This window comes from Balaenoptera acutorostrata, chromosome 4 (genome assembly GCF_949987535.1).
Source record: "Balaenoptera acutorostrata chromosome 4, mBalAcu1.1, whole genome shotgun sequence".
NCBI classification, from domain to species: domain Eukaryota; kingdom Metazoa; phylum Chordata; class Mammalia; order Artiodactyla; family Balaenopteridae; genus Balaenoptera; species Balaenoptera acutorostrata.
In genome coordinates this window covers 143,349,883-143,376,576 of record NC_080067.1, presented here as the reverse complement: position 1 = coordinate 143,376,576, position 26,694 = coordinate 143,349,883, and the positions used below count along the sequence as shown (strand labels likewise).

General features: G+C 53.1%; 1 protein-coding gene across 1 annotated transcript in view; it reads right to left on the bottom strand.

The window, feature by feature from the left end:
* The window catches only part of SIM2 (SIM bHLH transcription factor 2), a 47,639-nt gene that overhangs the window by 3,437 nt on the left and 17,508 nt on the right, over positions 1–26,694 (bottom strand). The window contains exons 4-10 of the mRNA XM_057546060.1: positions 24,698–24,806; positions 21,381–21,466; positions 19,377–19,576; positions 14,974–15,080; positions 3,699–3,846; positions 2,197–2,365; positions 1,227–1,635 (exon numbers count right to left, since the gene is read on the bottom strand). Coding sequence (XP_057402043.1) covers positions 1,227–1,635; positions 2,197–2,365; positions 3,699–3,846; positions 14,974–15,080; positions 19,377–19,576; positions 21,381–21,466; positions 24,698–24,806 — 1,228 coding nt within the window. The remainder of the gene's footprint in view (positions 1–1,226; positions 1,636–2,196; positions 2,366–3,698; positions 3,847–14,973; positions 15,081–19,376; positions 19,577–21,380; positions 21,467–24,697; positions 24,807–26,694) is intronic.

Here is a 26,694-nt window from a genome sequence, read left to right as displayed (position 1 = left end):
AGCTGTTATGAAAACCCTTTGCTTTGTTTTTTTCCCTTGGCCCTTCCTTGGTTATTTGAGGGATCCTATGCACTGATGGGTGCTGGGGATTCAAATCTCTGGGCTGCCTGAGGCCAAAAGGCAGAGCTGCACGGCCCCAGCTGCTGGTATGTTCTTTTTTAAACTGGCTACTTTTGAGAAACATGTCCTGTTAATCTCCAAGAAGGTTAGATTTCTCCCAGGATCTAGCCCTCTTCTCGTCTATGGAGACCAAATTTATCTCACAGGCTTGTAAAGACTGGGTCACAGCACAGAGTGAGAGGTTCACAAAGCAGCCCTAGGAGCAGCAGAGAGCCCCAGCTGCCTGAAAAGAGAGAAAGGTGGGAGGGGGACTCCAGGGGGCTCTCCTTACGCAGGTGACGCTTCTCTGTGATTCAGTGGTCCCCGCAGGACATTTACACAAACCTCGTCTACGGTCTGACCAGTAGTTAGGTCTGCGTGAAACAGGAACACACCCCGCTGAGCTAACCCTCAGTTCCCACCTTCTACCCTCTGCCTGGGATTGTCCCAAGGAGCAGGCAGGAGTCTGCTGGGCCTGGGGCAGCTGGTGGCAACTCCACAGAGGACCTCTGCTTGTCTGCCGCCAGGAGGAGCTGGCTGGAAGGCCATTCCTGTCTGTCTGCCAAGCCCTGCGGTAGGCAATTGACATGGCCTATGTTCCTGTCTTACAGATGAAGAAACTGAGTCCTGGAGGGTTTGTGCTATTTGCCCTGGGGTGGTGAGTGGCGCTTCCGTCCCTGAGCCTGTGATTTTCCACCACCGCTTCCCACACTTCGAAAACTGGCATGGGAAGAAAACCAATAGTGTTCCATGTTCATTTCTGGGTGGAGTAGAAAGTAATCTTAAAAAATAAATATAGCTGGGGGTTCTCAGTACACAGGAAAATCATTTTGCCTCCCTTTTGGGGAGCAAACAGGGCCAGGATTTTTATGGAGGGTGGCCTAACACCCAGTTTCCTCTGTCCTTTGCACTGTCCCTGGTGCCCACGAGGCACACTGGCTCAGTTGCCCAGCTTTCGGCACCCTCGTGAAGCGCTCTCAGTGAGGGCAGGAAAGCACAGCCATTCCCACTTAGAAGCAGAAAAAAAGGGAAAGTTTGCCCCCAGTGTGAGGGTTCTTTTTCCATCTGCCACCCACCGACAGCGCTGTGCAAGCCCTGCCCCCTCTCCTCGTGCAAACATGACCCACCTTCGTAGTTTGGCACAAGGCTGTGCCGAGCAGGGTTCACCGGCGGCTCGGAAAGGCTTTTAGCTGGAGACGGGCTGCCCGGCACTAGGGGGTTGGCATAGTGCCACTGGCACTCGCCGCTGGCTGGCAGCGTGCTCAGCAGAAAGCGTGCCACCTCGCATGGGGATCCTTGGGGCTGCCCGAACTTGGCCGGCAACATTGGCTTTTTGCTGCTGAAGACGTGAGAGTCCAGAGGGAAGTGTCCGTAATGGTAAGAGAAGGGCAGGCTGTAGGACGGGGCATACAGAAGGTCGCTGCCTTCTGAATGGAGCTGCTGTTCTGGGGGAACCGGGGTGTGGACGGGGGAGCTGGCTCTCCAGCTTCCGAGCTGGCCGCATTCCAGTTTGTCCATTTGGAACGAGCTGTATTGCTGCCGAGCAAAGAAGACGGATGAAGGGCTCACTGAGGGGCCGGCGGCCAACTGCCTTCCGATCCTATAGTGCCCGCCCCATCCCAGGGCTGGGCCCACCCCGGCCACCAGCACGAGGTCCCACCGGGGACAGGTGCCCAGGAGACAGCACCCCAGGGACCCACCCTCTGGGTGGAAAGAGATAATCTCACCCCAAGTGACAACACACCAGATACATGCAGCCACTTGCGCCTTCTGAGAGCTTGCAAAAGACTTTAAAGGAGAGAGGGAAGGTTTCCATTAAAATCCAGTGCTATGGAAACACGAGGCACCAGTGTTCTGAGCCACGTTTACATGGATTCTAGCAGCTGACAAGCCTCCCCAATGTAGTCTTCTGTTTCCTAGACCTGACTCATCCCCCTGGATGTTAGCTCTGCCTGCCTTCCCCAGGCCGCGTCTCCACCCTGTGGGCGGGACATCCCAGAGAAACTCCCGGGCTGGGAGACCCCTGAGTGCGATCAGAGGTTCGTCATTCCTTGAGGTGCCCAGGTGCCCTGAGTCCTTGCAGGTGGTGTGTGTTACCTGTGGTGGGTAAGGGTTTGTTCTCAGCTTCGTCTTCATCTTTGTGTGTTTGGGTTTAGCTAATTTCCTAGTTTCTTGTGAGGTAGACAAGGCGGTCCTCCAGGAGTCCTGGGACTTGGACGTGGACACCTGGTCCAGGGACAGCTGCAGTTCCTTGTATTCGATGTCCCTGAGGAACAAGAGCGGGACAGGTCATGTCCGCGGGCTGTGAGGAAGGGCAGGCTCCCGGGACCATCCCCAGGGCAAGTTCATTCGAGAAGCTCCACTGTGTCGTTTCCACTAAGTGGACGGGGCTGGGATTCGAGGGACGGCTGACCCTCATTATAAAAGCCACCCCACAGCCTCGAGCTCAGAGCCCCCGGGAGATGCTGAGTGACGTCAGTGTTTTTCGGCAGGAATAGAGGGAGCGCAGTATGGCTCTCTCCCACCCCATAAGGCCCCACGCACGTTTCCTGCGGACACCATTCGCCACTAGGCAGGGTGTCAGGGCAGAAAGGAAAGGACAGAAATGCTACTGATCGGTGTAAGTGTCTGTGGCCCAGCTGCTTCCCTGTTTAGCACCAGGGAGGTGTGAGTGGGGACCCTTGGTGGTCCAGGAGCCTGGCTTCCAGGCTTGTCCACTTCCACATCAGGGGCCCATTCCTGCCCTAAAGAGCCAACTCGGCACCGTCAGATTCTCAGGAGGGGAAGTTGCCCAAAGCCCCAGCCCCAGCCCACGCCTGTTTGCTCAGGAAGAATCATTAAGGGACTAAAATGCTTTCTCCCATACAGTTTTGCTAAAATTACTCTACATCTAAAAAAACCACCACCTACCTCTCACCCCGCCCCCAACCCCCAGGAACCTGGCACTCACTCTGTGAACGAACAGAGAGCCTAAAACCCCACTGCATTACAGAGGACCCTGTTCAGGGTGGGGCTGCGTGCAAAGTGATTTAACACATAGTAGCCACGGGGGGCGGAGAGGAACACACGGTCCCAGGTAGACTTAGGTCCTGTTGCTTCTAATGGTCTTAACTGCGACTGAACTTAACCTTCTGGAGTTTTAAAGGTGCTAAATGTTCACTATCATTTACAACAGGCTACGTAGGAAGACAAGGAAAAAATGGGAGATAGCCCCTGTCTCAAATGGCAGAAGCAGCAGGATGACCTAAATGTCTGTGGGCCCAGAGAGTATAAGTTTGTATTCTTGGTCTGGGATGTGCATCCCCTTTCCATCCTGTTCAAGATGGGGGGCATCGCCCACCTGCCCTCTGCCCGCTCACCCCCCTCACCCGGGCCGTCCGATCCCATCCTAAGCCTCGGGGCACACCTGGCCCTCAGTGCTGATACAGGAATCGTTCAGCCCTTCCCAGACAACCAGATTGTTCAGTAAAACAAAACAGGAGACAAATGAACAGTTCCAGAAAGAGAGAGGGAGAGAGAGATGGTGCTTCTGGGAGCGATCTGATGAGGGCTGGGGGAGAAGGAGAGAGCAAGGAGAGAAACAAATGCGTCTGACTTACGTGAGGACATAATTGACACTCACGATGCAGTGGGGCCGGGACGAGCGGCTGTTGTGCACGACGGTGGCGCAGCTCTGCACCCACACCCAGCCGCCAAGCTTGGACAGCAGCCGGTAGTACTTGGTGGTGACCTGGCCCTTCACCAGCACTGCAAGAACAAGGTGACATGAGTCCTGGGGAATGATTAGCAGGACCCGCCTTGGAGGAGGCCGCCCCCGCGGCTGACCTACAGCCCAGGTTCTGGACCTTTCTGGGGTCCAGGACACCTTTGAGCACTTGACTAAGAGAGTGGGCTTTCTCCATAGGAAGATGCACGCGTGTGTGTGCGCGCTCACACGCACGTGCACACACGCAAGAGTTTTGCCTACAATTTCACGGGGTCCATGGAGCAACTTCTCCCCTCCGCTGTGAAGAACTCTAATTTAATTGTCACTGATTTCACTGGGAGAAGCAATTAGTCCCCAGACAACATTGGCACCTGGCAGAGTGATAATACTGGTTTTGTTTTTTAGTTTCCAAAATGCCATAATTACGTTATAATCCCCCACCCCAAACTCATAATAGGTGGAAGGAAGGCGGGGGGTGTGATGTAGTTATTTAAACTCAATAGTAAGTTAAGTGCATTCAACGAAGTGTCACATTGTTGCTGATTTTTGCTGTTCCCCAGAACATGTGTGTACTCACAGTGAAACCGTTTGTTACTCTATTGCCATTTATACTTCTTCCCATTAACCCTAGTTTTCCCTGGGCCCACGAATTTCCTATGATGCTCACGTAGGAGAGACCTCTACATGGCTATGTAATTTCTGAAAGCTGGGCCTGCAGGCCTATCTTCTATGCAGGGCTACAAACTCTGGACCTCTGGGCAGCCCACTTCCAAAGCCTCCAGGGACACCTAAACTGCACTGATTCCCCTCAGGGCCTTCGGGAGAGCAGGGCACGTGCTGTGGGGAGGAAGGTGAATTGGTGAGGTCCTTCTGGATCCACAGCTCATACCCATTGACACACTGATTTCATATCTAGGAGTTACTCCTATGGGAATTATGAGTAATGTAAAGAAAGACTCAAGGGCAAAGAGATTCCTTGAAGTCCTGCTTATAATTCAGGAGAAAAGGGAGGGGAGACTTAACTGTCTAATAATAGGGAAAAGGGTATATAAGTGATGGGGTACCAAGCAGTCAGTAACATGATGATTGATAAGAATTTGTAATATGATGGGGAATACATATGACACAACGTTAAATGAAGGAAAGACAAGACTCAACTGCATAACATATAATCCTAATTATGAAAAAGTGTGCGTGTGCACACACACACACACACATACACACACATATACACGCCCAACTGTGTGATCTTGGACAAGTTACTAACTCCCTGTGCCTCGGTTTCCCCGACTACGACAGGAAGATAATCACACTCCCCACACCATCTGTGAGGGTCAGAGCGTTCGCGTGAAGATTGAGGACAGTGGCAGACGTGCACGGAGGACTCAACATGCTAGCGCTCATTTATCAGACTGATAAAATTACAGGTAGTTTTCATTTTCTTGATTTTCTGAATTTCCAACAAGGAGGGGGTATTCGTTTTATAGTCAGAATGAAATTTTAGTTAATTTTCACATGGGTAAGCAGTCTGTCTGGGGGTGGGAAGTGGAAATACAACGTCTATGAGGCCCCGCACCCCCTAGGGATGAAGCCAGGGTCAAATGTGTAACCACTGTCCAGCCCAGACGCTGAGGCCGGGCTCTGGAACAGCGCAGGACCAGCTCTTTTCTTCCCAGGCTTAACATCGGCATGTCAGTGGGCTCAGTTGGCAGAATAAGATCATGCTGAAGAGTGTAGCCTATGGTAGTAGGAAAGAGCCTTTCCAGGGCTTCTTCTTTTGAGGATTGCTTTTTTAACAACAAAATACAAGGTTCCTATTCCCAGCTCATTTTTGCATACACTGCCTCATTTGCCCCCCGACAGACACTCGTGGCAGGTGGGCATCACCAGGAAAACAGAGCTTGAGGACATGGCTGGGGCCCAGGCCATGTCCTCTGACTCCCATTTCTCAGGGGCCATTGTGTGAGGAGGGGGCAGCGGCCTCTCGAAGGTTCTGTGTAGCTACTTATGGGGGTGGGTGTGAGCCAATGTTTAGGGGAGACTCAGTTAACCAATTTGCTTATGGCCCCCAAAGAGAGGCAACATGATCAAACTGAGGTCCCATCTATGGATTTTCCAAGATGTCATTCTTTCTTCAACAGAAACGCTTGTTAATCTCTTTGGCTTTGAAATCTATTCCTTGCAGTGTTTGTAAAGCCCCTGGGACTATGACATTATACTTTTCCTTTTTCTTATACTTTATACTTCCCCTTATTTCTTACAATATTCCTAAAATCTCTCCATAATCATCTTAAGCTGAATGCAATGACTATTGGAATATTTATCCCAAATATTTTATATTAGGATTCAAATGGCAGAATTTGCAGAGATTTTATTAGCGCTGACCCTCCCTGACTCTGCTACGATGAAGCTTTAGATACAGAGACCAAACAAACATAGATGTAGTTTTCTTTTTAATTTTTTGTTTTTTTTTTTTTTGCTTCTCTGTGACCCATGGCAATAATCAACATATCAATCCAAGGTGAAATCCTAGACACTTAGTCACAACATTCTTTGGTTTGCTCTAGCTCCTCATCCAATCTGTTGAATTTAATAATCTGTCTGAAGGATCCCAGGCCAGAGTGCTAAGAAGCAAGGCCCTGCTTACGGTAGTGGTGCATGGGGGCAGGGAGGAGATGTCCCCTCAGCCGTCAGCTCCTGGGGACAGAGGCCCTGCCCTTGCACCTTCCTCTGGGCTGCAGCATCTCTGACATCCAGGGGATCCACGCCCAGATGAGAGCCAGTGGTCACGGTTTTCCGAGGCCACTCTGGAATGGAACTTCTACTTCCACAAATACACTATCCAGAAAAATAGATGGCCTTCCTGGTTCCTCCAGAATTCCTCCTGGTTCCAGAATTTTTCCTGGAGGCATAGCCACGTCAACGAGCTGGCCTCTGGAAGGAAAGTAAACTTTGGCCTCAAGCATAATATCCATTTCTGTTTCGAATTTTAAGAGCTGAAAAGGACACCAAAAATGCCTTTCGTGGGTTGAATAGTGTCCCCCCAAAAGACATGTTCTAGATTCTAACCCCTAGAACCTGCAAATGTGACCATATTTGGGAAAACGGTCTTTGTAGTTGTAATTAAGGATCTCAAGGTGCTATCATTCTGGATTAGGTGCTATCATTCTAATAACAAGTGTCCCTATAAGAGACAGAAAAGGAGAAGACACAGACACACAGAGGGAGATGGAGGCAGAGACTGGGGTTTGTGGCCACAAGCCAAGGACCGCTGGCAGCCACCAGAAGCTGGAGGAAGCAGGAAGGCTCATCTCCTAGAAGCTCCATAGGAAGCATGACCCTGCCGACACCTTGACCTCCAGGACTGTGAGACAGTACACTGCTGCTGTTCACGCCACTCAGCTTGTGGTATTTGGTTATGGCCGCCGCAGGAAACTAACCACCCCCGTGGGGAAGATGTAAGTGCAATCCCGTGCTCTTCCTGGCTCTCGTCTCTGCCAGCAGAGCCTCAGGCAGAGCACAGTCAGTGAGACTGGAGACAAGCCACGTGGTCCTTTGGGGAGCGGGTCTCGGTGCCCTTGACCCCCCATGCCCGTGCTCTACACCTGGGGCTGGAGGGAGTTTGGTCACTAAGACCTGGAAAGCCCGGGGGGGGAAGAACTTCCAGGGGGCTGCATTGTGCAACATCTGCAAAGTGACACTGACCACAGAAGATGGGCTCAGCCAGACCCATCAAGTCACACCTATAAATGTCCAAACTGCTCCTAGGCAGCAGGACAGCGTGTAGATCGCACTGTGCTTTCTATTATCGATTATTTCCCATTTCATTGCTCGTGGCTCCCCCTTAATGCACAGGCTCCCTGCACCTTCGTCAGGAAGACAAAGCTGCTTCTACCTCCAGACTCTTTTAGAGGGGAGCATCTAGAAAGGACCTGCATATGAATTAAACTCCATCATCCATTTCCAGTCCAGAGGCAAGAGAGGCCAGCGGCAGAAGCCAGCCTCCCTGTGATGTCAATCAGAACTCCTCACGGTAGATTGGAAACTTCTTTCAAGTGTATTTTCTATTGAAGACCTTTGTCCCTGTTCCACAGTTGTGTTACAGAGTGGTTGCAAGCCGACATCCCATGGACTGCATGTGTCCACAGATGTGCTTTGTTGGTGGCATAGTGTTGCTGTTACACAGAATGTCTTTGGATGGGTCATGTGTTCTCCAGTTAGCCACAAGCTCCACCACTCCATATTGCCCTATCTGCGCCCACTCATACATTCATGTTACATGCCTGGCCCCACAAACATTTGAGTTTGTGGCCCCTGTACATCATTTAAAGTGTGTTCTCCATGGGTCTACACCAGCCGTCCTATAATTTTGTTATAACAGTTATTGCTTGAAATATGTGGACCACATATTCAGGCTCCAAAGCCTTTCTGTGACGTTGAGATGTTTTGATAGTTGGACACAGCCTGTGTTCTCTTTGGCATTTGGGCTTGGCCCACTCTGGACAGGGTCCTACCTAGAGAACTAGGTGAAATTCACAACTACTTCGGACGAACAGCCGTGCAGACATCATGGTTCTTCTGAAACACCGTGTCCACAAGAAACCCGCCTGGTGTCCCTGACACACATCTTCAAGTTAACGGATATTGATCCCAGCCCCGCCTGTGCACCAGGCTGCCCCCTGCCCACCCCAAGGACCTGCAGGTCAAGCCTCCCCTTCACAAGAGTCTCCCAAATGCTTTGCAAAGGGAGCAGGGAGGCAGGGCGGCAGGCCCCAGCTGGGAGGACCTTCCCAAGGCCACGGGACAGGGCTGCCAGGGCCTCCTCTCAGCCACCAGGAGGCAGTGAGCCGGGAACGAGCTGGGAGGGTCCAAGACATTCCCTAGAGGATCCCCTAGAGGATCTCCTTACAGAAGGTTCTGGGAAGCCCTGGCACAGACTCACTTGGAGAGCTCAGCTGGGAATGCCCAGGACCACACTGACCAGAGGCTGAGGTGCCGGGGCCATCCCAGCCCCCATCTAGCTGGCCTCCGGAAGCCTGTGCTCCCCAGACCGCAAGGGCCAGCCCTGCTCCTCCTCACGAGGCTGACTTTCTGGAAGGCGTTGATTCCCTGTCTTGAGGGGCTGAGCTTTCTTCAGACCCTGTGGACCCCTGCTGCCGGTTAAGATAATATTTTGAAGAATGTGTGGAAACCATATGTCTGACCATGGTCCTGCAGAACCACCACTTGTTACGCCCAGTGAGGCCTCTGGCAGAGCCCTTCGCCTGGCTCCTGGGTTTCGGACACCGGTGTGGAGGGAGCGTGGCCCGGGCAAACCCGACAGTGAGCTCCCTTCGGTCCTGGGTGTCGGCAACTGTAGTTTTCTTCCTGAGCCGAGTTACCTCGTCAACTGCACAGACAGTCGGTTGGTACGTTTCGCAGGACCAGGAGGCTCCCTGGGGGCCTTGGAGGCCTGAGGGGTCCAGCGGGTGGGCCACCGTGGCCGCCTTCAGCTGTGGTGCTTGGAGGGGAAGCAGTCAAAGCCGCGTGGGTGCCCAGGCCCCGGGGCAGCCCCCAGGCCAGCTCCAGCTGTGGTCGGATTGACGGACTCGAGGTCCAGTCGCCAGGGGCCACTGTGGGGACCCGTGCGGAGCCTGCAGGGCGGGAGGCTCGGCCGGGCCCCTGAGCCGCCAGAGCAGCCGGCGACAGGACCGAAAAGTCACCTTGTGAGGGGACGCGTCCCACCTTCTCGGTCTCCTCACCTGCCCTCCCCAAGCCGGGATGTCCAGCTAAGCTGTGGGGATGGGACCGTGCCCACCACTCAGGCGAGAACACAGAGATAATGAAGGGAAGCCCCTTTTATAGGCTGAATTATGTCCTCTACTCAAATTCACATGTTCACATCCCAACCCCAGGACCTCAGAACACGGCTGCGTCTGGAGACGGGGCCTTCAAAGAGGTGAAATGAAGCCACGTGGGTGGGCCCTGACCCAGTACAGCTGTGTCCTTAGAAGAAGAGGAGAAGGCGACCCAGACACACACGGAAGGGAGAGCACGTGAGGACACAGGGAGAAGACGGCCGGGCGTCTACACAGCAGGGAGAGAAAAGAAACCAGCCCTGCTGACTTCTTGACCTTGACTTCTGGCCTCCAGGACCATGAGAAAACGCACCGCTGCTGCTTAAGCCTGGTCTGCAGCGTTTCGTTCCGGCAGCCGGAGCTGATTCGCAGTCTGCACAGCTCGTGAGCAGGATGAGGGAAAGCGCTGTCCGGAAACAAGAGCCCAGGCCCCGCGTGGGCACCGAGCCGGGGGTGGAAACAGACTGGACAGAGTGGGGGGCTCGCTGCAGCCCTCACGGGGCGCGAGCTTCCGTGTGGAGGCCGCTCCGGCCACCCAGCAGGGACCCTGTGCAGTGGGAGCAAGAGGCCCCCAAGGGGGGAGACCCACGCGTGCCAGGACAGGCGAGCGGCAGCTTGTGGAGGGACAGTGCCTCACGGAGCCAGGGAGGGGACGAAGCTGAGGACACGCAGTGAAGAGGTGGACCTTCACTCGGGACTGGCCGCCTCACACCCCTCCCACCACCACAGACGCCCCAGAAGCTTCCAGAGGCCCCACCTCCCGCCCAGGCTCCCCGCACCCGGCCTCAGGCCCCCCTCCCCCCTGAAGCCTCATCTCTACCCTGAGCCCCATTTCCACCCTGAAGCCCCATCTCCACCCTGAAGCTCCATCTCCACACTGAATCCCCATCTCCACCCTGAGGCCCCATCTCCACCCTGAGTCCCCATCTCCACCCTGAGTCCCCATCTCCACCCTGAGTCCCCATCTCCACCCTGAGGCCCCATCTCCACCCTGAGGCCCCATCTCCACCCTGAGTCCCCTTCTCTACCCTGAGTCCCCATCTCCACCCTGAGGCCCCATCTCCACCCTGAGTCCCCTTCTCTACCCTGAGTCCCCATCTCCACCCTGAGTCCCCTTCTCCACCCTGAGACCCCATCTCCACCCTGAGGCCCCATCTCTACCCTGAGGCCCCATCTCCACCCTGAGGCCCCATCTCCACCCTGAGGCCCCATCTCCACCCTGAGGCCCCATCTCCACCCTGAGGCCCCATCTCCACCCTGAGGCCCCTTCTCCACCCTGAGGCCCCATCTCCACCCTGAGGCCCCATCTCCACCCTGAGTCCCCATCTCCACCCTGAGTCCCCATCTCCACCCTGAGGCCCCATCTCCACCCTGAGGCCCCTTCTCCACCCTGAGGCCCCATCTCCACCCTGAGACCCCATCTCCACCCTGAGGCCCCATCTCCACCCTGAGGCCCCATCTCTATCCTGAGTCCCCATCTCCACCCTGAGGCCCCATCTCCACCCTGAGTCCCCTTCTCCACCCTGAGTCCCCATCTCCACCCTGAGGCCCCATCTCCACCCTGAGTCCCCATCTCCACCCTGAGGCCCCATCTCCACCCTGAGTCCCCATCTCCACCCTGAGGCCCCATCTCCACCCTGAGTCCCCCTCTCCACCCTGAGGCCCCCTCTCCACCCTGAGTCCCCATCTCCACCCTGAGGCCCCATCTCCACCCTGAGTCCCCATCTCCACCCGGAGGCCCCATCTCCACCCGGAGGCCCCATCTCCACCCTGAGTCCCCATCTCCACCCTGAGGCCCCATCTCCACCCTGAGGCCCCATCTCCACCCTGAGTCCCCATCTCCCCTGAGGCCCCCTCTCCACCCTGAGGCCCCATCTCTACCCTGAGTCCCCCTCTCTACCCTGAGTCCCCCTCTCCACCCTGAGGCCCCATCTCCACCCCGAGGCCCCATCTCCACCCCGAGTCCCCATCTCCACCCTGAGGCCCCATCTCCAGCCTGAGTCCCCCTCTCCACCCCGAGTCCCCATCTCTACCCTGAGGCCCCATCTCCACCCTGAGTCCCCCTCTCTACCCTGAGTCCCCATCTCCACCCTGAGGCCCCATCTCCACCCTGAGGCCCCACCTCCCCCCTGAGGCCCCACCTCCCCCCTGAGTCCCCATCTCTATCCTGAGTCCCCACTTCCCCCTGAGGCTGTTCTTTGGCTGATCCCCTGACAGATAAGGGGTACGACACCCCAAGAGCAGCCTCAGCCAATGCCTGGAGTGTATAAATACCCCCTCTCCCTCTCTCCTCAGTGCCACAGCTGAGGCAGGCGTCCTGCCTGGCCTCCTAGGGTCCCCGGGGGATTGAGGGCCGGGGGCCTGTGGCAGCAGTCGCCGGACACGCCCCTTCCATGGCTCCCTCCCTTCCGCGCCTCACTTCCCATTCGCTGCCCCTGCTTCAGCCACTGTCCAAATAAACTTCTGCCCTTGAACCTCAGACCCAGCTCCTGTTTTTTAAGGAAATTAAACAGATGCCAAGCAGTCCTGGGGGCGGAGAGCCATGAACGGGAAGCCCGGGAAGGTGAGTGAGGATGCAGGGACCACCGGACAGAGAGATTTCAAAATCTCCCGAACAGCACACCCTGAAGACCCGCCTCCAAACACCTGCCCTGGTTGCAAACTGTCTTTCCTTTCCTCATCCAGCTCTGGAGGGGAAGTAATGTTCTGGGAAGTGTGTCGGCTGCCCTGAGGGACATCTGGAGACGGTTCTAAGGCTGGAGCTGAGGCTGAGCTCCGGGAGACCCACTCCCACCCGATGCGTGGGTAGAGTCCTCGGCTGTTTCCAGCTGTCACTCGGCTTTCGTTGACACTGGGGGGGGGGCAGGGAAGCTGGTGGAGGGGAGACGGGTGGGATCCAAGGCCACACCCGCCGTCTCCTGGTCTCACTGCCCTGTGCTCTGCACCTCTGGCCCCCGCGGTGGTTTCTCGGCCACAGTGAAGGTCAGAATCACAGCACAGTAGCAATCGCTGTCAAGACTGCTATTTTCTGTTTTCTTTGATTTACCAATTCTAGCTCATTTGGCAAAGCCGTGCTCCCTCTGGTGTGTAAACCCTCCGCCTTTTCTGCGTGTCCCTTGGAAGCCCGTGTGCACCTTCCCTCTCAGGGACCTTTCGATAATTGCAAAGTCTGGAAATTCCAATTCCAAATGAAGTGAGGCGAATTCATCACGTAAATCGCAGGAGACCTCTCGAATAAACACCCCCGGTAGGTTTAGGAAGTCAGATGAGCTCAGGAAGACGGGGGCTCCTGGTGGACAAGTTGAAGACCCATCGTGTGGTCAGGACCACTGAAGGCCTGAGCACCCAGTGGCCTGTCCCACCCACAGACAGGCCTCTCCACCTCCCAGCCGCATCTGGTCTGTGTCGGGGACACAGGAGCCTCCCACGGGCCACCACCATGGCCTTCATTACATTTCCAAAACACACATTGAATTTGTTCCCCCTGAAAAACCCTGTGCTCTGTTAGCCACGCAATGCGAGAGATGAAAAATGGTATTTAGAACAAAGACTTTAGTTCCGTGAGCTTCCTTTCTCTGCGCTTACAGGCCTACTTTCCCAGACTGCAGCCCTGCTTTGAAAAATAACTCTCCCTTCGTGTAACTCAAGGGTTTGCTTTCAACTCCTGTGCTGGAGAGAGAGAAGCTCCGCATGCTCCTGCCTCAGGGGACGGGGCTGGGACGCCCAGGGCTGGGGCTGTTCCTCAGACACCCTGACAGTGGCAGGGAGGTGTGGAGCTGTGAACCCTCCCATTTGCTCCCCTGCCCGCCCCCCAGCCTGTCCTTCCCTCTAGACTGTTCCGGGGTACACAGCCTCCAGCAGATGCCTCTTCCACCCCCCAGTCGCTCGCCTTACTCCAGAGCACACGTTCCCAGCTGCTCCCCTCTACCGCCCGCCCTGCCTTTCAGGTCTCCCAAAGATCTAATTCTATAATTGACACTTCCTACCCCGTTGACACAAGGAAGATTTCTAGCTCCCACATCAGCGACCTGACCTACGGAGCCCTTCTGAACACTAGGCAGCTGCTTCCTACCAAGCTGGGCTTCGAGAAGGTCAGGGACGTTTATATGAGATCATGATTTGGCCATTTTTTTAAAAAAAGACATAAAAAGCTGCTCACAACTCCACGTACTTCCATGCACGGGGGCTTTTTCATGCTGTTGTGAATTACAAGGAGCAGGAAGAAGCTGACGGCGTCTGCCCCGCCAGCCTCCTGGTTGTCACAGGTTTCTGCCCTTAGTGACTCGGGAGGAGAGAAGAGCGATACCCTAGTAACTGCCGGGCTAACGGAGTCCCAGTTGTCACCGAACGGCCAGGCAGACGGCGTGGCCGAGGATCGAGCAGCCCTGGGACCCGTCGTCCAGCTGCAACCGACACCAGCATCTTGTCCTCTGATGCCTCTTAGTCAACACACAGCAAGAAGGAGGACGTGTCACCTGGGTCGCATTGCAGAAGATCTGGCTCCCCCAGCCCTCCGTACCCCGTTAACAAGCACCCCTGGACCGGCCATTAGCATGGTGGGGCTGGACCATGAGGTATTCTACTCCATCCCAGTTATTTGCTGCCTCGATTTGGTTCTACAAGAAAAGTGTTACTTCTTTAACCATTTCAGTGACGAGCGCCTCCACCCTCGCATCCAGATGTTCCCCACACTTCCTCTGTTGACAAATGGAATACTGTTGGTTTTCTCTTTCTACGTGGACTTCTCCCATCCTAGAAACCTGTGGTCTCCCTGAGCTTCCCAACCGATGATGGACAGCGGTTGGAGGCCGAATTCACTGGATTCAGCTCCCAGCTATGCCGCCTCCTTGCTGTGTGACCACAGGCAAGTGGCTTAACCTCTCTGAACCTCGGCATCCTCAACAGCAAAGGGAGGATCATGAACATGGGAACCTCCCTCACTTGGCTGGTATTGTGTTTAATCACTTAAACTAGTGCCGGACGTTAGTAAGGGCCCTGTGAGTATCAGTTCTTCTACTGCTGTTGTCGTTATCCACAACTGCAATCCAGACGTCATACAGAAATTTAGGTTCCAAATCCATAATCTACTGAATAGAATCCAGCAACTTCCACATCATCCCACACCTGCCAGGGTTTCACTGGATATTTGAGAAGTGACAATGAGTGCCTGTGCTGAAAGCAAGGGCTACCTGGAGACAGGCTTGATGTTTAAGATTCGTGGGTACACGATGGGTAGTTATTGCATCAAACAAGGGACGCTGCCGCCCCTCTGTCCTCGGCGCTTCCTCCCCGGCTGCCAGGACTGCTGGCCAGGGTGAGCGCAGTACTCACAGAGGTGGTGCGCGTATCGCAGGTGGAAGACGTCACAGCCGTGCACGTGATGGTACAGGGTCTTCTCGATCAGGTCCTGCGGCTCGTACCCAGTCAGCTCGGTCACCCTGGGGGAGGACGGTGGCTCTGTGAATTACAATGCCCTGCAGATTGCCTTTCATTTAAACTAACATTGGTTTTTCCAACTAATCAAGTGCTAAAAGGCTTGGGGGTGGGTGGAGAGAGTGTTGATTTTGGAAACTGAGAATGATCTTTTTTTACAAGCACGTCTATGAGCTCCAGCCCAGTGCAGGACGCAGCACTCTTCATGAGCAGGAATGTCCTTCTGAAGCCACTGGCTGGAAGGTTTGGGATGGCTCAAAACGGTCAGTCCCTTTTCAAGGTGAAGCCTATCAGAGGACGCTTAAGAGTGGACTTGATACTGATATTGGGGGGAGCTACCAAGGTGAGACAGAGCCCACTCGCTGGGGTTTTTTTTGGGGGGAAAGTCCTGTGTGAAAGTTTTAAAAATTATTCTGGTAAAATATGCACGACATAAAATTTACCATTTTAACCATTTTAAAGTGTACAACTCACAATGTTGTATGACCATCACCACTTTCATTTCCAGAACATTTTCATCAGCCCGAACAGAATCTCTGTACCCATTAAACAATAACTCCCCACTTCCCCCTCCCCAAGTCCCTGGCAACCCCTCTTCTACATTCTATCTCTAGTAATTTGTCTACTCTAGATATTTCCTCTGAGTGGAAGGATACAATATTTGACCTTTTGTGACTGGCTTCTTTCACTTAACGTGTTTTCAAGGTTCATCCATGTTGTAGCATCTATCAGAATGTCATTCCTTTTTTATGGCTGCATAATATTCTGTTTTATGTAGATACCGCATTTTTTTCATCCTTTCACCTGATGATGGACACTTGGGTTGGCTCCACATCCTGCCTATTGTGTGTGCGAACCTGTAACCCTCCATTCCACACTGGACACTGTTACCTGGCACAGTTGGTCTCAGGATGATGCTGTGATTGCGTGATTCCTGCAGGTGGGATTTAGGGAGTAACTGGAGACGTTTAAGACTCCTATCGGCGGAGGACTGTTTCCCCCCAGAACATAGTATAGTAACACCCCAAACTGTTGTGACTGAAGGTAAGGCTTAAGCTCGCTGTGGACATGGAAGCATTCTCCCTGTGCTTATTCGCCATTGCCCAGTTTTTATTCTTATCAAGCCCCAGGCATATTCGTTTCCCACTTCAGTTCTTTGAAGAAGAGTGGCTCTCAGCATCCGAGACAGCATCATCGCTAGCATTTGGATCACTCCACCCGTAGGTGAAAATTGCATGTGGCCGTGGTATCGATCCCCAGGCCATGGATGACGGTGCTGGAAGCCACGCCCTCGGAGGAGGTGCATCTTGGTGACAGATATTCAAGAACAGATGAAAGTGGAGACAAGAGGGGATTCCAAAGGAGGTGAGGCCATGGTGAGAAGTCAGTGGGGACTGAGGGTGACAGGGCCTAGGGGCCCTGCTGGCCCAGATCTGAAATGTTAGCTGTAAATTAAATGGGGAAACTTGACCTCACTTTCATTCCCTAACCCGCTCCCCTTTCTGTGGAGCTCTGCACAGACTTTGGGTCGTAAATCTCTGTAAGCCTCATATTTCCATGGAATCACTCACTGTTTGGTGTACACATTTCCATGGTGTTCCTCCAAGGCAGGAAGGAGCTGGGGCTGGAGTTGGGTAGAAAGGGAGTTTGCACAGGCCAGAGCCTCTCAGGGCTCGGGGGACCTGTCCAAGGGCCACCTAGAACTTCAGGCCCCACTGGAGTCTAACTCCGTGTGGCAGGAAAATTGAGACGTCTGGCTTCCCCCCAAAAGAAAACCAGGCATCTCTACGGTGTGGGGATGAAAGAGGCTTCCCAGACCCTTTGGATGTAAAGTTTCAGAACAACGGCCCCGAATGTGTAAATGAATCAGAAACACATGTATTAAGTTTCTCATCAAAGTACACACTGGCTTTAAAAATTAAAGGGGAAGGGAAGGGTTTGGCAGGCTGCCCTCTTGGTTTTTTCCAACCCTCTAGTGTCTGAAGACCTGTCAGAGGGATTTGCCAAACCCCAAACATCGCCGGGTTCACCCATCCTTAGCAAAAGCACCAGCTACAGTTTCAAAGTGAAATACCACAAAACCCCTATGAACCAGATTTCAGGTTACGCCGAGTTCAGTTTTGTCTGGGATTATGCTGGCGGAGGGGGGGACCAGCTGGGCCCTCCTGCCAGGACTCCCACCCTGGCCCCTGTGACTTTGGGGCTGCTGGGCTTCAGGCCAACCCCTTGCCGTGGCCTCTGGGGTTTGGACGTAGCAGTTGACATCACCCTGCCAGCCCATTCTACTGACCCTCCGGCACTGGGCCAGCTCCTCTGTCCCCCAGCCCAGTGGCCTTTCAAAGACCATCGAGCTGCAACCGACTGAAGACCAGAGTGTGAAGAATTCTTCAGGATCTCCTACACGACTGGGGTTCAGAAAAGACCTCAAGGCTTTGCTAAAAGCTTCCTGGTACTTAGTAGGAAGAACTTCACGGGCTTCTGTAGAGACAGGAAGTCCTCCTCGAGATGGCCACCTTGCTTTACTACTCACCTCGGGGGTACGGCCCTTACACCCAGAAGCAGAGGCTCCCTTCAGGAGCAAGCTGGCCTCTGAGCTAAACTCACATAACCTCTTCTGTAAAGCTCCCCGATTTGTCCCTCACGTTTCAAAGCTGTGTGGATTAAACAACTCGAGAAGACCTGAAATCTCTCCTCTGGGGAGATGCCCCTCTGTCCTCTTCTAGAGGATTCACCAAGCCTCAGAGGCTTTTCCCAGGACGGTCAAAGAAAAACTAGGAGACAAAACAAGGGAGAAACCCGCCATATCTTCCCAAATTTCTAAAATAATGAACATGGACAGTCAGATTTTCTTGCAGTCCACTTTTAGAAGTGGCTGCTAAGTCTGGAGAGAGCTTCTCTGTCCCTGCGTGCTGTGGGGTCTACCCCACGCCGGCTCCCCGGCCTCCCGGCTCCTCCCTGCAGGTGCCTCTGTCTTTACTGCAAGCAAACAGCCCTTGTCAGCGTCTGGCCCTCCCAAGAGGTGCGGGCATCCTTCCCCCAAGGGGTTATATTTCCTCTTTGCCTGGAGTTTCAGGGAGCATGATGATGACCCTGTAAGGCCAACCCTTGTCATTTCTCTGCCTCTGAACGGTTCTGAGATGCATTCACGATGAACTAGGCTAAATAGTGTCTTCACCTCTTATCCTTAACCAGGTAAGTTTATTTTTATTCCATAAATGGGTAAAATGATCAATTTTATGTCATGTATATTTTACCACAATTTTTAAAAAGTGAAAAAAAATCAATAAATCCTAGCTTCAGGACATACAGGAAAATATGTGTGTGTGTGTGCGTGTGTGTGTGTGTGTGTAAAACTTTTCTCCCAGAAAGCTCAGCTACACACACCAAAAGTCAGGAGTTGCATCTCTGAACACTCGTTTCTATCTGTACAGTTGAGGAATCTAAAAGGCCAAGAGGCAAAACGACTCACCTTGCAGGTATATCAGGCTTTTCACTTTTACAAATGCTTCCCATCTACTATGTAGCTTCATCTTTCCTAACATCCTTGTGAGTAGCCAAATGGGCAAAGAAAATGGAAACCCCGGGAGGCCCCGCAGGCCTGCAGCCTGCCTCGGGGGACGCACAGCCGCTTCCCCAGGCCCAGTGAAACAACAGGTCAGTGCCTCTGCCTCGTCCACCCTCCCTCCTCTCTCTGAGAGGAGAGTCTCAAATTGCTGGGCCTCGCCAAGTGGGAGACAGTTCTGGGGACGCTGCAACCTCGCCCTCCGCATCAGCCGGAGGTGCCCTCTCAGCCCAGACGCCGACGGGCACCTGCCGAGCTGTGGGTCCAGCCTTCCCCCCAGCGAAGGCCACCTCTCTGCTCGCTGCCTCAGCCCTGCAGGGACCGGCAGAGCTCGGCTTCCTGCCAGCTGGAGCTGGACGCGCTCCCAGTAACACACACCGCTCAGAGTGGAGACTTTGTTTGTTTTAAAGTCCTACCAACTTGACGGAGACACAAGGCAGAATCCTGACCTCATGGGTCTTCAAAAGGCTAACTTTTGCCCACAACACATATTTCCAGTTCAAACTCCAGTGAGATGATGAAAATATAAACAAATAAAACAAGTACCTATAAGCTGGAGAGGCCGGCCACTCCTGGACTATTAAGGTCGATACTAATTCTTTCACTAAATCTCTTTCTAATTCATATTCTTAGTACAGCTTGTTGCTTGCTACATTTTGGTTGAATAGTGTAGCTTTCAGGGGCCAGTTTCCACCATCAGAATCTTCCGAAACTCTGCAGCAGCAGGTGCCAAACTCACCTGGAATCCAGGAATATCAGCTTCAGGTCGAGGCTGGCCCTGAACATGAACATGTTGCTGTGCAGCTTGATCTCCGTGATGGCGCTGGGCGGCAGTGACTGGCCCACGGCCACCAGCCCCACGATCTGGTAGCATGAGTCGTACAGGGACATGTCCAGCATATACTGCCTGATCTTCAAGTAGCCGCTGCAGTGTATGACCTGGGGAAGCACAGGCAGGGTCAGCTGGCGGCGACCCGGAGGTCAGACTGGTACCCACTGTTCCTGGCTCTGGGCCTGCTTCTTTTCTGGAACAGGTTGGAATATTCCCCCAGCCCAGCCTCTACTGAGCCGTGCAGCCAACATGCTGACAGACATCTGATTCACTGCTCGGAAGAAATGAACTATGCTTCTTTCTTAGGAAACAATATCGTCATAAAATATAAGAGTTATCTTATGCAATTGACTATGCTCAAGTAACTCCACAAGTGAAGACTCTCTAATATAGAATGGATTTATGCATAATTAGCTCATGGCCATTGCAATTAGAGGGCACAACAAAGGCATTTTGGGGAGCTAACCATTGTTCCATAATGTTCACTTCAGTAACTATAAAGCTCATCATCTCCCAATGAGATTGAATTTCGCAATTGCTAAGTTGACATTTAAATAATTTGACAAGCTGTATCACTCCAGTAAATGAAGAGTTCTTTCAGGGCCATCAAAAAAGTCCTCATTTTTTTTTTTTTTCCAGCTGTGAGGCATGCGGAATCTTAGTTCCCCGACCAGGGATCGAACCCGTGCCCCCTGCAGTGGGAGTGTGGAGTCCTAACCACTGGACCGCCAGGGAATTCCCTTTAAAAAAGTCCTCATTTTGAACGTATGCTTATTTTATTGTATTTACTTTATTTATAATTCAAGATTTTATCCACTTGTAATAAACACAAATCCAGCGTGGCTATATAGAAACACTTCTAATTGTTATAGCCCAGAACCATATAGGAGAAAATGTATAGTGTTCCAAATATCAAACAGAAACATTTGTACAGCCCTAAGCTTCAATATTGAAGCATTTACACAAGTTACGGTCAGTAAGATCTTTGAAAGGATCATGACCATCATAACAGCAGTGATGAGCAGCTAAAATCTTAAATCCTCTTTCCAGAAACTTTCCTCCAGGATTCCTGAACACACTCACAGTCTTTAGGGCTGGAACAAATCTTAAAATCCTTGGAGTCTATTCTCCCATTTTACTGATGAGGAAACTGAGGACAAGGTAGGTGATGGGTTTTACTTAAGATCAGACAGTTGGATGGTTGGTAAGTGTCAGAAACATCTCAGGACCCAAGTCTCCAGAAGAATATCTACAGGGTGCAGGGTGGTGCTGGAGGCTTCCACCTCTGAGGTTTAGGGTCTGGGACAGCACATAAGAAAAGTATCTCCCAAACTATGAAACAGAGTGAGGTACTGGTCAAAGGGAAGAGCTGGCAATGAGGCTCGAAGGAGCGGGGCTGAGGAGAGGCTGAGGGGAGGCGGACCCTGGGATGGGGAGGAGGGGGGAGGGGCATTCCAGACAGGACAAAGGACAAAGGCACAGGACTGTCCCCTCTCTCTTCACCCCACCCCTCCCTCCTTTTACACAAATTCTCCCGCAAAAAGGCTCCCATCCGCCTCTAGCTCCAGAGTGGTGGGCTGATGACCCTCTCTCCCGAGGCAGGAGAAAGTCTAGGCGCGGCTGCTCCCGTGGAACTGCCCTGTGTGCAATGTAGAGCCTGAAGGTGCCAAGGTCAAATTCTACCCTTAGCCCCATTTATTCCTGGCCTCAGACAACAAAATCCAGCCTGCCTGGAATATCCCTGTAAGGTTCCAGCTCTCACACTTGCCGTGAGCAGCGTCCCTAGAAAGTTCTACGTTAGGCAGTGGTGCCTTCCTGTTGCAGATGTTCCTGAACATGAAGCAAAGCACAAAGCACAGCGAAGACCCACCGCTGCCCCCTTCCCGCCCGCAAGCCCTTGGCTCCCGGTACCTTGTATCCGCTGCAGGTCAGGCCAGCGTTTCTTTTCGCCAAGACACACTTCATTCGAAGAAAGAACGACCTCTCGATCTCATACTCTGAAAGCAGGCGTGAGGTTAGATTGGCAAACTGTCCCATGACGCTTCCCCTGACTTTATCCCAACACTCCCAATAAACCCTCTGGACCAGATCAGGCAGCCAAAGGCCCTGGCCCAGTCCACCCAGAACCCCACTCAGAGAGGCGGTGGCCAGGACCCGGGTGGGGAGGGGCGGCTGGCCCGGTCCCGGCGAGCTTCCACGTGCTCCAGAAAGGGGTAGCCCGAAACATGGCCACAGCAAGACCTTGCTAGACGCCAACCTGGGGCCAAGGTGAGGATCTATGAGCAGCGACCCAGCCCAGCTCGATCTGCCGTGGTCCCCTGACGGTGGCCACAGAGAGGCCCGGTGCCAGGGGCATCGCCTTGGCCAGCCCTGGGCGCGTGCCGAGCCTGCCGGGAAGCCCAGAAGCATCTGACTGACGTCCCCCCTCTGACTGACTGAGAGTCAGAAGTGCAGGCCTCTCCCTGGCAGAGGGAGCGGGCCCCAGGGCCCCTGTGGCCAGTGCGCCCATGGCCATGGGCACCGAGACTGCCCTGCATCATGGGATGGGGCACAGGACCCAGCAGACCCACTGGGCCAGATCAAAGCTTTCACCCTCAGTTACAGCCCTGGATGGACGCCCACCCCCCACCCCCAGCCCCTTTCTCTGGCCCAAAGCCCTTCCTTCATTCCCGTTGCAGGCCTCACACACGAATCTCCGACCTCACTACTGCAAACACATATGTCCCCCAAGGAAACACCCTCTGCTTTAGTGAGCGGACACCAGCTCTCTGGGCACGGATGGCAGGCTGTCCTCGCCCCAGGGTGAGAGCGAGGTCATTCCACTCTAAATAAACAGCTCTTTGGTGGTGGTTAATAAATTAATTTTTAAAGAAAGGTTACCACTAGGAATGGAAGCAAGGCCTTCCGCCCCTCCCTGAGGGCACTGCCCAGTGGAGCTGAGGGCATCACCTCAGAGGCCCCCCTCCCCTAGTTGGAGGGGCTGCCATATCTACCCACAGTTTCTCTGCACAGCTGGGGTCTGGAGGCAGAAGGCTTCCCTCTAACATGGCGGCCTGTCTACCCCATTTCCAGAAGAGCACGCTCAGGTGTAAAAACCATCACCCAGTAATTAACTACCCAGTTCTGGGGAGAGCCCACTTCTCACACAATTACCATAAAACAAGGAGGCCAGTTCAGACGCAGAAAACCAACCCTGCAGATGAGGTGAAAACCAGGTGCTTGTGAACCTCAGAGCCTGAACACTCAGTCGGCTGTGGAAATGAGTCAGTGGGAGACCCCACGTCTCCCAGACCTTCTCCTCCTGGACTGCTGGCCCACCTTAGACGTGAACCCCGCAGGAAATTGGACGGGTCTCCCGATACTCCCATTTGCTGTCATTTTCTAAACACTTTTTTAAAGGCTATGACATGGAAGGGTAAAGTGAAACCGGAGCTAATGGCAGAAAGCCCACTCCTGTGCAATTAACACACTGTAACTTTTTAAAACGATAACAACACATTCAATATCTTGTGAAAGCCTATAGTGGAAAAGAATCTGACAAAGAATATATATAAAACTGAATCACTTTGCTGTACACCTGAAACTAATAGAACATTGTGAATCAACTATACTTCAATTAAACACACACACACACACACACACACAACACAATGTTCTGAGGAATTCTCTAATTTTCCAGCTGTCTTTGTCCGACTTTAAACAACCCCACAGTGAAAGCATTAGATTTGGGAGCAATGTGCTCTCCTAGCCCTTATTTTGTTGGAAATTATTTCTTCAGAGTCGTATTCCTGTTCATTTATGCAGCCGGACCATTTCCAAGGACTTAAGCACCACAGGCCATAGCTACAACTAAGCCCCCATCTCATTTCAGAAACCAAGATACCAGTCTCCCTCCTTGGTAGACACATGGTGACTATTTCTTGGGCTAGAACATGGGGGCCACAGAGCTGGATCTGCAAGGGGTTTTACAACTGAGTGTGCTATTCTGTGTTCTCTCCTCCGAGCCTCAGAATGACCCATCCCAGGAGGAAGCAATAAGAATGGAACCCATTTTTTTTTTCTGTGGCTGGCTACCCCATTCTCATCACTTTTGACACTTCTTCTTTGGCATTTTGTCTCACTAGGGGATTTTGGCCGAGTTGGGATACCATAGTCCAAAGCAGACAAGAGACCCATTGGTCAGCATACTGGTTGGCCTCATTGGGCCACGAGAGGGAGTTACAAGGCCAGGGCCCCTGGAACAAGTTCTTCTGTGTCTTCCTAGCACACATGGCAATTGTAAGTTAAGGAGTCATTTGTGTGAAGACATGTTCCACACCCTCACTGAACAGCCACGTCACAACTGTTCTAACAGGGTGCTTAAAACAGTGGGGACCAGGTTAATACGTGCTAGATGTTGGGACTGTCAAGAGGAAACTCTTGTCGCCAAATAGAGCCAGGTCCGCAAGACGGACCTGCCTCATCCGTCTAGACCAAGGCTTCTTAACTGACTCGTGCTGTTGCACAAAACCTGCAGATCCCCACTCAGAATAACGTTTCTGAGAGCATAAAATATATGAGATTACAAAGGGGATCAGCTGTATTGAAAAACATCGAAATATTCAAACAAGTGGTGCTGTGGTTATAAATGTGCTACTTTATTAACACATTAAATAACAAGATCCTGTAGCAGACTCACAGCTCCTGAAATTTCAAAGTAGTGGTGAGCATAACCGATATGTTTAAATACCTGAAACAACCATAAGGTGAAATGAAAATATCTGTGAATTTTGTTGTAGGCAAAGCCACAGGTACTTGTGATAGTAAGATGGCTTACTGTCTACAATCTACGAGCAAAGGAAATGATAGATTTCACCTAGAGGGAATAAAGATGTAATTTTCCCCATGCAATTTCATGGCCCCCCTGAGTTTTATCCTCGGACGCTCTGGTTAAGAAGCCCAGGTCTAGACCTGTGTCGCTGGCATTCTAAACCAAGAGCACCTTGGGGTGGAAGCCTTGGACCACTCTTCTCTGTCTCCTACCGTGCCCCTCTCACAGTCCCTGGCACGTGAAAGGGGATCAGTAGTTGTTTTAAAGGACAGAAGCATAAAAACAAATCCCCACTTGGTGGACCCCGCGTGTTTGCTGGAGAGGCCTGGCTGGGCATCATGGGAAACTAAGCCCTAGGGTCACAGCAAAGAGCATCGTGCAGCGTTCATTCTGGTTTCTTTTCGTCTGGAGGAAATACCTTGGAGCAGGTGATGGTGAAGAGGCTGGTGGGCTGCCAGGACAGCAGTCATCTCATCGTGATCGGAAGGATGGATGTACTCGTAAATGCTGTTGCCCGTGAGCTCCACCTGCCGCGGAAAGGAAGGGAGGGGTCAGGAATCTTCTCTAGGACTTCGGGGAGGTGGAGAGGTGAAGGTGTCAGGTGTATTATAGGTACGCACCTGCCAGGGAGAGACAGGACCTTGATCTCTGCGCACAACCCACACCTTACCCTCACGCAGAAATGTTTGCCTTTTCTCAGTCAGTGCCCAGCTGTCTCCCAACAAGGCCAGGGGGGTCCTGAGCAGGAGTGAAGGCTGGAAAAGGTGCACAATGGAGCGGGGGACCCTCCTGGCCTGGGGAGCATCCTTCATGCGGGAGGTGGCTTAAATCAGACCGGAGCCAGCCCCATCCTTCACCTGCTGCCTGTGGGGACTGGTGGCCAGGAGACCAGTGGCCACGTCCAGAGCAGGGTCCCTGCGACAGCTCGGGCACACGGAGGCTGAGCAGGGGAGCCTCGGGGACACCCTGTGCTCGAGGAAGACTCGCCCCCAGCAAGGTCCTTTCCTTCGGACCCTGCCGGGCCTTTCACGTGGGCAGAAACCTGTCTGTGGCCTTCCTGGTCCAGGGTGACTGTGCTAGCCCCACGGCTCCCGCCCTTGGGTGCGGCTGGGTGGCTGAGTGACCTCTGGGAGGCTGCGGGCCACTCCAGAGAGCCACATGACCTTGGGGCTGCTCCGCCGACATTCAGACACCACCTACTTCCAGACACACCCCCCAGAGGACAGCACGCAGGCCTAGAGGCCATATCCCTGTTGGACTGGACCCTGCTTTGCGGTCACGAGCGTTTCCAGGAAAGCACCATAGTTACGATCTTTCCACAGAGGTCCCCGGAGACTCAGGTCCTAACCTTGAGAATTTTTGATTGTTCTCCCAAACACAAGTGTCATGATAGGGGATGACAGAGATTCTCAGGACCTGGGCCCCTCACCCATCGGAAGATGGGCAGTGGCATAGAATGTTCCAGAAACTACCACCAACGGTGCAGCCTTCTGAGCAGTGGGGGGGGGGGTGGATCCTCTTTCAGAGATCAACAGTGCAGACAAGGACGGTGAGTCAGCGCACCTAGAGCACTGGGTTGGGGGTGGGGCAGTGATGGCCCTTCTACTACAGCCAGTGGGAGCCCCGCAGCCCAGTTCAGGAAGATGCCAAGAGCCTGAGGAACTGCCTTGGCGTGGCCCAGAGCCTTGGGTGGGTCTGGGGACTTTCTCAGCCCCGCCCCCAGGGGACAGGGCGAGATCAGAGAGCAAAGCCAGGCTTGTCCCAATCACCCCCTCGTTATTTTTAAGTGTGTCTTGTCGCCTGTTCTTTTGGCTGCTCTCAGTTGGAGCAGAGACTCCACCCTCGGTAAAGGGGCAGCCCTGACGGCACCGCCTCCCACAGCAGGGCAGCCCCAGCCTGGCCGTTTAATGGCGAGGTTCTCCCAGGGGCCACCGTTCCAAATCAGCGTCAAGGCCATAATCTCTTTACTCGGGACCAGGGGGCCGCAGTGAGGTGAAGTCAGTCCCACTCCGCCCAGCCACTTCTCCCAATGTGTTAAGATGTGTGAGTTGCCTTTTAATTCAGAGCAAGTTATGTTTCTGGCCTGCTAGGTAATCTTGTCCCTAAAACAGGTTTCACAGTTCTATTTTCTGCATTATTCATGGAATGTTTTTCCCAATATTATACAGGGCAACGGAGAGAATCCTCTTACAGAAATGTTCCCTCTCCACCTCCCCAGCCTGGCACTTTGCTAATGACCCAAATGGATATTTGTCTATGTAAAAAGTTACTACAGGATTTCATTAAAAATAAAAGAATAAAAACGAAATATCCTTCTTTTAAGTCAGTCCTGTTAATCCTTAAAAAGTTTAAATAAATCAGCAACACTCAAGTCAGCCATTTGGGACAGGACAATCTCCTTTTTCCTGAGGGCAG